The sequence below is a fragment of the Prinia subflava genome, chromosome Z (genome assembly GCF_021018805.1).
Source record: "Prinia subflava isolate CZ2003 ecotype Zambia chromosome Z, Cam_Psub_1.2, whole genome shotgun sequence".
Classification (NCBI taxonomy): domain Eukaryota; kingdom Metazoa; phylum Chordata; class Aves; order Passeriformes; family Cisticolidae; genus Prinia; species Prinia subflava.
This window is the reverse complement of record NC_086283.1, coordinates 44,311,707-44,322,726: the sequence shown is the minus strand read 5'-3', so window position 1 is coordinate 44,322,726 and position 11,020 is coordinate 44,311,707. Positions and strand designations below refer to the sequence as shown.

The following is an 11,020-nucleotide window of genomic DNA, read 5'->3' as shown; positions in this document are numbered from 1 at the left end:
TTTTTCTTCTGGGTGGGGAAAAAGAATGTGCTGGAATGGAATAGAATGAAATAGAATGGAATGTCAGAGAGTGGGAGTGGAGTGGAACAGGATAAGAGTGTTGAGAAGAGAATTGTCGACCACTGAAATTAGGAGGTGTATAGATGATGGAATGCCTACCTGTGCTTTGAAATGTAGTGAAATGCCAGGTAGATCTTTGGCTTAAAATCTTAGTTGTCTAAAATCATAGAAAACAGACAGACTTTTAAGCCTTCTAAAAGATAATAATGCTTTGGTGTTTTGTTTTGTTTTTTGTTTGTCTCATGTTTGTTTGGTTTTTGTTTATTGGTGTTCTGGATGGCTTACCAATTTCCTCATGTACCATCCTGTTGAGTCTGACCTAGTACTCTGAGGTTTTGCTTAGAGGTCTGTACTTACGTGGTGTATTAGCTGTTCGTAAAGTGTGTGTCTAGTGCAACCTTCTCTAACCTTGAGCTTGGCTGTACATTCAGCAGAGGGTGGATCAGGTATTCTGTGACTTACACTGCTGTGAAAAGCTATGCATTGGCTCTGGATAAATCCAGTTTAAATGATATCAGCCTGAGAACAGCTTGACTCCACTTGGAGCAGGAGAAATCTATGTAAATGTTGGGAGGGAATTTTTTGTTTCTAGGGCTAGAAAGTTTATATAGTCTTTCTTAGTGGCATCCTTCATGATTCTCCCTTAGGAAGCTTGTAAGGGCGTACAGAAAATAATCCAAATCTAGTCCATAAGTTAGAGATGGCATCTTTAGAAATGTTGCTAGAAACTATTATGCAAACAATATTTGTGTAGATACATTGGTAAAAGAATTAGAAGCTGCCTGAACTAGATGTGAGTTAATAGTATTGTGCTTTCACCAAGGATCATTTATACAACCTGGCTTAGGTATACAGAAACAAGTCACATGGTAACCAAGGTAAACCTCTGTACCATGTGCAAAGTTCATTGTTGTCCTTACCCGGCTTTGTGAAAGAGGCAGGGCTTCCCTGAACAGAGGAGACTTTCTCAAGTATCTTGTTCAAGATTCTGTTTGTACTGAAATGCCTGGTCATTCTCTCCCAGTCTCAGGATTTTGTATGTCTTTCCATTCTCTCCCAGTCTCAGGATTTTGTATGTCTTTCCACCTCTGCAATATTTGATTCATGCTAGTATGGTGAGTTAAGGCAAATATGTCTGTTTGACAAAAAGAAGAGGCTTTACTTCAAGAGGGCCACTACATCTAAATATTGAAACAAGATCTGGGAGTTTGAAACCACTCTGGCTGTCTAAAAGAATGCCCAGCAGAGTATGAAAGTCTAAGTACTCAAATAAAATTTCTGCATATATATATATTTGTGAAAGAAATAACACCTAGGTTCTTCACTTCCAAATAGAATTCTTGAGAGGTCTAACAAACAGGATTTAGATGAAGCAGCTTACTGGAGGTAGCATACTTTCACTCAGTAACAACTCAATACTTTAAGCTTTACTTGATGTCTGTAGTCTGCAGAACATGAGTATGCTAGGCTGTAGTACTGCCTCTATGCATGCCATGTGTTTGGAAAGCCAACTTTCTTTCATGTCTCTCATAAAAATTGGTGTGTTGATTCAGTTCCTTAGTTCAGCCCTTTTGGGGTTTTGTTGGGGCCCAAGGCCAGACCATGTGTTTTGAGCATACTGACATGCCTTTATGAACATGAACTCTAGTGCCTTTAATTGTTGCATTTACTTAGCTAGGTGGGCTGCTTTGTGTCTTGGTACAGTCTCTTTTCAATTGGGTGTGGGAAAATGGGTGCTGGGACTGAGAGTTAATATTTGTCCTTGAGTCTAGGGTAAAACCTGAGACTTCTTGTTGCAGGATTGGGTAGTGTGCACATCTGTGTGTGTGTGTATGTGCAGGAATTGAACTTATCTTGGGATCTACATTAACCTCCTCATACGACTACATATATGCATCAATGCACTCTCATGTGTTTTAATTCTAAAGGGATTACTGCTGTTGCTATAGTAATGGCTGAAATACTGTTTGTGTCACGGACTAGCTCAGCTTGTGGAAAGAAATAATATTTTTATAGTGGTTCCCATCAAGAAGATGTGTTGCTTCACCTCAGTTGGCAAAATAAGTGCTGGTTAAAAATCCCCTAATTGCCTAGAGGTTATGGGATGGCAGTTATAATCCAAAGGGAAATACACCGTCAGCAATTTTTTGCTCTAAGCTGTTGCATCTTGCTTTTCCTTTTTTCCTTTTTTCCTTTTTTTTTTTTTTAATTGAAATAGTATCTCTGACAAGTTGCTCCAGATATATATGTCTGTGGATTGGTTTTTTTTTATTTTTTTTGCCTGCTTCTAACTCAGTGCAGCAGTAAGAAGTTGCATTCTCTTGATCTTGAAAGGTGTTCCTTAAATATGGTGATTCTGACTCTCTCAAAAAATTTTTCATAAGGTATTTTTGTGGGTAGAGTCACATACATTTTGTATTGCTTAGAGGACTCACTGTTGTAATAGGTAGTTTATGAAACAGTACTCCTGGAACTAAGTGGGAGTTGGTTTCTGCCCTGCTCACTTGCTCTAGCTCCATCAGGGAACCTGCTAATTGTTTAGTGAGTGTTATTTACAGCTCTGCTGTTTGTTTGAGTCTAAGACAGAGTAACCCTACTGGAAAGTAGCTGTAGGACTGCTAGGACAATTTCCTAGGCTTCTTTTACAGAGAGCCTATTCTCAAAGATTATTTTCTAGTCCTCAAGGAAACTGTATCAGTACAAAGTGTTTATACTGAGGTGGATTTTTTCTTCTATATTATCTAATAATGAGGTGCAGAATAAGACTCTTCATACTTGTAAGATCTGTAATTAATTGCTGAAGCTCAAAAAATAAAAAAGAATGATACTTCTTTTTCCAAATTGTCTCATGGATTCTTATAGTGAGGTAAATTCACAGTGAATAGCTACACTGTGAAAAGATATGTTGGAAGAGTTATCAAATATCCAAATAGTGTTAACAGAGAGAAGCATGCAAGGGATGGCTGTGAAAATTGGGAAAATGTAGGCAGGCTTTTTCTGTGTGGGAATTCTACCCAGCTATACCTGACAAGGAGAACAGACTCATAAGGTCTTGACTCCTCTGTCAGATCACGGCAAAATCCTTTCAACACATCCACTGGAATGTTCCCTGAATGCTCTTTGAAAGATTAGTAATCAGCTCATAATCTACCTAATTCTTGCTGCAAGACACCTACAGTCAAAGGGATAGAAACTAGAGCTGTCTGAGAACTGCTGCAGGCTTCTCAGAGGATTAAGACCTATTACTTCTTGTTCATATTCCTTCAGAAGGAGTGGCTTTGGTTTTATTTATTGTTTTACAAATAGAAAACTGGAAGAGGATATTGCAAGGACTTTCTTTAATGCTTACATTTCAAGTGAGAAGTGGAGGAACTATTCAAGTTAATTAAAGCCAACTGGGGTGTGGCTTTGAGATGTCTTTTTTGACTATCATTACAATGACTTTAGGGAAAGCAAGCACTGTGGAAGCTTGTAAAAGACCAAGCAAAACTCACTAATGGCTCTGCCATTCCCAGGGCTTGTATTCAGATTTCAGTAGCAATTTTCATGCCTTAGTTATCTCGATCAGACACGATTTGATGTAGTCATCTCTTCCACAATTTTTTTAGTACATGTCTTTGTTCTGACTGGAGAAAGGCCATTGCTATATATAGCCCTAAATCTGCCCAAGAGTATAAGTGAACTAAAGGACTTGGCGGGAAAGAAAGAATACAATAGTAAAAATGAAATCTATCAAGTCCTAATTTTGACAAAATGGTGATGAACTAGTCCTTGATCTTGAGCTTGCTGATTACGTTAACTGAACTTCTGACTCGTGGAGCTATGTCTTCCATATGTAGAATAACCACACATGACTTAACACTCTGCACATTAATGGGATTTCCCCAACCTAACTTTAGAAATGTTGCTGCTATAGTCCATTAACAGTTTCTACAAGAACTTAAGTGATCATGCCAAGTTTTTATTCTCTGTTGCTAGTGCATAACTGCTTAGATGTGTGGCTTCTACAGAATGGCACAACTAGTTTTCATCCAGACCTTACATATTAGTTGTTCTACACATATACTACATTTCCCACAGTATTCTGTTAAATAATAATAGTGGTTAAAAACTGTGTTTGAAATGGAGGTAGTATGCTGCTCTAAGTTAAAGGATACCTCAAAGGGTTGCCTTCCGAGTTGAAAAACAGAAAGAGAATCATGTCTTCAAAAGAGAATGATAACTTGCAGAACAATTCTTGTGAACAGCATAAAAAAAGGTTTCAGGTGGAGCTGACATGTGGGCAGATATGACTGTGCTGTGAGTCAAATACAAAGCATGTATGAGCCTGTCTGCTGCTTTTGCATGACTGGTGTATTTCATGTGCTTCAGTTCAATCCTGGAAAAATGTTAATATCACTGGAGCATCTTCCAACAAGTTGCCAGTGAAGAAACTCATTCAAGTGCAATATGAATATGGGAGAACAGTGTGTGTGTGGTATTCTAACTGAATTTTGCAGGAAAGATGAACATATTTATGCTAGGTTCCTCTCCCCTTTTTACTTAGCTGAGCTGGGTAAAAATAGCAGATATAGCAGAGCAGTCTGCGTAAGATTAGTAGGGACACTTCACTTGCGAGTCTACTCAGCCTGTACTTCTGCCTCTTCTCACACTTAAGGACCCGGTGTCTATCTAGACTGTATTCCCAAATCTTGCCAAAAGCTCTTAGACGGTATCTACCTCCTAGTTTCTGAAACTGTTCAATTCTCTTTCTCTCCTAATCTCTCTCTGGTTCTAATGAAAGCCAGATATCAAAACTCTATGTAATTTTTTAACAAGGGCTGTGACAGAGAACTAGCCAGTAGGAAGTGGGCATCATGCTACCTGCCTTTTAGTTGGCATTGACCTCAGCTGGCAGAATACAGAAAAGTGGAAATTGGTAGATTTTGAGCAACGGGCATTATGATACTGTGAACTAAAGACGGGACAAGGTGAAGGTGGGGGACTCTAACAGCTCTCAGACAGCCGGCTGCTTTGTGAACTTTCTTTGCAAGTGATAGCCAGCATGGTGATGAACCCGCTCTTCCCCAAAGCCTGGCCACCGGGACCTGAAGGACCGTAAGTGCAAGTTTCTCCCGGACATCAGATACTGAGTACGTGTAGCTGACCGACAACATTGGAGCGGCGGGGTCTACCCGAGGCCCCTCCGGACACGAGCACAGCCCGCGCTACTCTTCCCTGGAGCAGCTGGCCGGGCGGCGCGGTAGATGCCGGCGGAGGCTGCTGGCGCCCGGCACAGACCGGCACTCGGCCACCGCTGGTTCAGGTGTGCTGAACTGGTCAGGGCTGCCGCTCAGGGCGCTGCAAGGACACCGCGGGAGCGGCTGCGAGAAGCTTTGCGGCACCTCGGACGGTGAAGCCGGTCACGGTGGCGCCAAGCCGCAGCGTGGCTGGAGGTGGGTCTGCAGGACGGAGGAAGCCCGGGGACCTCGGCACGAGTTTGGTTCGACGCTCCGCTTGCCCCGACCCGTCCAGCCGCACTCTCCGTGCGGCCCCGGACACACCGTGCCGCCCCGGCCGAGAGGCAGCGCGGGCGCTGTGGCGGGGGCGGACGCCAAGGGCCAGCGGGGCGCGACCGGCGGGGCGGGCCTTGCCATGCAAACGAGGGGGCGCGGCCGCCGGAGCCGCGGGGCGGCCGGGGCGGGAGGAGGCGGGAGCGCGGCCCCGGACGGACCGGGTGGGAGCAGCGGGGCCGGGCCAGACCGGGCCGGATCGAGCGGAGGCGACCGGGAAGGGCGAGGGGTGGCACCGCCACTGGGCTGTGAGCAGTGGACGGGGCGCGGCGGCCGCAGAGATCTCTCGCGGCGGGCAGCGAGGAGGGAACATGGCGAGCGTAGGAAACGGCACGGAGGAGAGCGGCGGCGGCGGCTGCGAGGAGGTAAACGGCGGGCGGCTGCTGAGGGGCTCCGGGCGTGCGGGCAGCGAACAGCCGTCCCCAGCGCCGGCGGGGGAGATGCGGGAGGGGGCTCCGCTGCACCGGCCGTCCCGGTCGCCCACCTGCTCCGCGGTGGGGGCAGATGGGTGAGCCGCCGGACAGGATAGGGGCAGGCCTGGCCGCCGGTCTAGGGGCGAGTTCTGGAGTTGGGGAGAGTTGTCCCGGCAGCGGGGCCACAGGCAGACCCTTCCCGCATCCCTCTCCTTTGGTTTTTCTTTTTCTTTTTAAAGTCTCCTATTTTTTTCCTTCCTTTATTTATTTATTTTTTTTTTAAATTTTCTTTTACCCCAGCTCCTGCGTTGCCCTGTGCGAGGGTACCGCGCCGCCGGCTCCGGTGTGCGTCCTCCCGGCGGGCGGGCGCGACCCCGGGGCCGAGGGACAGGTGTGCGGGCAGCGGCGACCCCCGGCTCTGCACGGCGGCCGAGGCCTGGCCGCAGGGGTGCCCGAGAGGGCCCCGCCTGCCTGGGGTCTTCCGTGGGCGCGTTATCTGTCTGGGAAATGCAGTCGGTCAGAGCTGTAGTTGATGTGAGATGCGTGTATAATTTCGCCGTTGTTTTATTAAAGGTCCTTCAAGCAGCCCAGACAGAAATCCCTTCAAACGATCGCTTGAACTTGAAGGTTTTCTTTGTTATACTATCAGTCGAGGAGAACACGGTGGCAGGATTCCTTGGCAACACCTCTCGGAAACTGGTGATTGTAAAGCATTGTCCTCGAAGGGCTTTTGCGAACGGTACTGCCAAACTGAGGCAGATTTAACCGGGGTGCTTTTAGGCATCGGTCGCAGTCCTGGCGTGCGCTTGTGGGAATATAGACTTGTTTTTTGACTGCACAGCCTAGAACCAACGATTTTAGTGTTGCATGCATCCAGCAACTTCTTCAGGAAGATTGGCAAGGCAAATCTGCCCAAATTTTGCTGCAGACAATTTTTGAATGAGTACATAAAACGTTGGGTTTTGTTCAGTGCCCGGTGTTTGAGGTGTGGCAGTGTTTTTGTACTATGGGGCAAGTGACTGATGTCTATGTAGGACTTGCTATGTTGTGTAGTTCTGTGGAACTAGCTTGTTCTTGTTGGTTAGAGAAAGGGGATATATGCTAGACTGTATTTCAGAGAATGCTGTGAAAATTTCTGCTTCGTAAGGTTATATGTGGCAGCAGTGAAGAGGATATGAAATGCTTGAATTTCATTGTGTACCAGAATGAATCACTGCAAAATAATAAAGTCATCTCTATGTGAAGGTGAGGTTTTTATTCCAGAGTAGGGAGAAAAAAGTTATTAGCTAGCTCTTGCAACTCTCAGTTGGCAAATAATCAGAATTCACAGTTGCTGAAACAAGTATTCAGCAACTTTGTTGTCTCCTGGCTGTTCCCTGTGAACAGTAGGAAAGAATATACTTCGTTGAGTTTGGTGTTAAATTTTGATGCTTTTTTTGAGGAAAAGAAGCTGCCATGCAAAAATAATTTTAAAAAAGGTAGGCATAAAAGATGATTAAAGAGGCGTTATTTGAGCAGTACTTTGCAAAAGGTGTTAAGTTTTCTCAGTATAAGCCTAAAAGACCTCTTGCTCTCTGCATGTGCTTGGTTTGCTTAGCACCTAATTCTTTGGAGTCTGAAACAGACCTGTAGCGGTAATGGTAACGCGGAAAGTACTTTGATTTTTCCTGGTCAGATTCCAGAGTTCAGAAGGAGAGGGCAGATGGTTATCCTGGGGATGGTCACTGCTTTTGTAACAGAAGTTGTCTAGACCACTGTGGACTGTGTTTGCCTACAGGTTTAGTATAGTCTCTTTACTATACTATATAGTCTCTTTACTCTTTGTTGTAATTTCATGCATATGGTAATTGTTTTTAAGTGTCTTAGCTTTTTTTTTTTGGTGTTCGCAGTGGCTATGATGCTGAGGAGCAAAGGTAGCAGAACACCTCTATAAGCCTTTTTTTATGAGCTACATGCATCTAAATGGTATTGTTTACATAAAGCATGGTGAATGGGAGCTCTGCTTCCTGATTTATGTGTACATGCTTAGTGTTATATGAACATAGCTTTTAGCATAGAATTGTGCTTTGCAGTGACTTGTGAATACTCCTCTGAAGCTTTGAAGAGGGATATGTTAAGCTAAACCTTGAAGTTGTTTCCTACTTAACAGGACATAGACCAGCAAGAACCCTTCTTCTAAAGTCTAAGCATAAGGTCCCAGGCAGTTGCCCCCTGTTGTAGTCTGTCCCTGAATAAAATTTGTGCTTTTCCTGATGCTTCTTGCCGCTCAAGGAAGTGCCAGATATCATGGGTTTATTTTTTGTTCTGGTGGTTTGTTGGTTTCTGGGGTTTTTTTTCTGATTTGTGTCTCATTGTCCTGTAGCTGTGGCTTTCCTTTGGGAACAGCAAGAAAATGGTATGAAGTGTAAATAAATCTTTCAATTTTTTTAACCCAACTAACACAAGTGTATTAGTCCATTGGTGTTTTTTATTTAAAGGAAAAGAAACACACCAAAAAGAACCAGAGACCTAAGACTAAGAGACTGTATAAATGAGCTAGTGTTATGGGTATACCATCTGGGAAAACAAATGGCTGTTAAAGTCAGGATTTTCCTGAGTGCAGTTTTGCTTCTGTGGTGTTGAAGTGTGTTTGTGGTCGTTCTCTACTAGGGAGCAGTTTCCTGATTACTACATGATCAAAGTGTTCACCTGTGGTTTGGCCAGTTGTGAACTCAGACATAATATACTTAATCAGCAATATGATACTGAATTCATCTCCTAAAAGAATTCATACTGGTATTCCTTTGGAATGGGTTGGAAATCTAAGAGAGATATACTTAATGTTAAGGGCAAATTAGCATTCCAAGCCACTGGAGAGTCTTCAAGCAAAACTTTAATTCTTCTCCCCATTCACCCTCTTCCCATCCCCCCTCCCTCCCCCCCACTGCCTAAAGATTACTTAAAATAGCGGGACAGATCTGCTTCCCATTAAGTTCACTCTTTGCTGCCCTGGTTTTTCAAAGTCTTAAAGCCAGCTTAATTGGTTACTTGGGGATTCCCTATCAATTAAAAAAAATTAACCCACAAACCCAACTGAGGTCCTTGTGCATCTGAGGGTTGTGGCTAGACAGGAATGTTTATGATCAAGAAGCATCTAGATGCTAAAAGAATTCCTGGCTTGGCCAAAGGGAGCCAGACTAAGGATTATTTACAGATCTGAAGGTGATTTGGTGCCCTTGGTGTGGTAAACTCTAAGGCTGTGTCCTGACTTTGACTGGGATAGAGTTAATTGATGCAGTGCTGTGTTTTGGATTTACTCTGAGAATCCTTTGAATAACACTGATTTCTAGTGTTAGAAGAAGAACTTTTTCAGTGTCTCGTGTGCTGCCACCAACCAGGTGCACAAGAAGCTGTGAGGGACCATGGCCAGGACAGGTGGCCTGAACTGGCCAAAGTTATACCCTCGAACATCATGCCCAATATATAAACGGGAGGGAGTTGGCTGGGAGGGGGCCAGTCACTGCCTGGAGATAGTCTGGGTGTGGTAACAAATTATATTGTGAATCACTTCTTTCTCTTGAGTTTTATTTCTTTCTCTTTCCCCCTTTCTATACTGTTATCATTATTAATTTTACTTTATTTCAATTATTAAACTGTCTTTATCTCAACCCATGGATTTTACTTTTTCTGCCCAATCTTATTCCCGTCTCACTGGCAAAAGAGGAGAGCAAATTGAGTGTCTGTGTGATACTTGATTGCTGACTGGTGTTAAATCAGGACAGTCTTGTTCTCATGCCCAATAGGAGGTATGATGAGTTCAGGTAATAACAAACCTGACTAGAACATGTTAGAACAAATTTTTAAAAGTATTCATTATATTAGTGACATGGGAGGAATACAGAGATGCTGCTCCTTGTTGTAAGGAGAAAATTTGTACATCCAAAGCTCAGCTAAAGATGGCGAGGACTGTCAGAACAATAAAACAGGCGTTTTTCTTTCAGACAATAGTAGCGAAAAGCAGTGCAGAAATAACATTAGTCCATAACAGGATGGGGATGATCACTTCACAAACAGGGCCATAGACAAGGCAGAGATGTTTAATGCTTTCTCTGCCACTCTTATCAACACTGAAAATGGGCTAAGCACCCTGAGCTGGAGGACCATGGCCATGAGAATGAAAAACTAGCTGGATCCCCAGAAGTCTGTGGGGCCTGGTGGGATTCAGCCAAGAGTACTCAAAAGAGCTGGCTGATGTTATTCATCTCAAGATCTCTTTCAATAATTTTTGAATGATCTTGAGAGTCTGGAGAGGTCCCAGTCAACTGCAATCTGGCTAACATTTTCCCAAGAGAAGGGACTACAAAGGTGATCCTGGAAACTACAGGCCTCTCAGTCTCACTTCAGTGACTGGTAAAAGTGTGGAGAAGATTGTTCCGAGGATTATTGAAAAACACACGAAGGACAATGCAGGTATTGGTCAGGGCCAGTATGGCTTCATGAAGGGAAAGTCCTACTCCGTACGCTCAGAGGAAGAGAAGGTCTTTAAATATGTCAGGAAGGTCACAGGCTCTGACTCCAGTAACAGGCATTGCAGCTGGAACAACCCTTACAAGTGTCAATTACTTGTATAAACAAGAAGAAATGGACGCAGAAGTCAGCTCATAGTAAAGCAGGGTGAAGCAGGGCTATCACAAGAGCAGGAGGAAAAGACAGAAAAGAGACAACAATTCAATACCTATCCCTGAGCAAACTGTGGAATATGTGGAGAGGCTTCAGGCATCCTCCAGATGAGCACATTATTACCTTCTGGCTCTGGTGCTGCAGTAACAGGGCTAGTAGCCTGGAATTTTAGAATAGGAAAGCAGCTGGGATTTCATTCTACAGCAGGGGGTATTAACATGGTAATAAAGAAAAGGATACAAGTCATCGTCCTCTGGAGGTGACTCCAGTCAAGTGTGAAGGAGCCTATCCCTTCAAGGGAGATGTTACATGCCACCCAGGCAAGTGGACCACCAT

General features: G+C 44.1%; 1 protein-coding gene across 1 annotated transcript in view; it reads left to right on the top strand.

The window, feature by feature from the left end:
- Window positions 1–5,724: 5,724 nt before the first annotated feature.
- TTC39B (tetratricopeptide repeat domain 39B) overlaps window positions 5,725–11,020 on the top strand; it is a 72,239-nt gene continuing 66,943 nt past the window's right edge. The window contains exon 1 of the mRNA XM_063422250.1: window positions 5,725–5,977. Within this exon, the coding sequence (XP_063278320.1) occupies window positions 5,924–5,977 (54 nt within the window). The 5' untranslated portion in view covers window positions 5,725–5,923. The remainder of the gene's footprint in view (window positions 5,978–11,020) is intronic.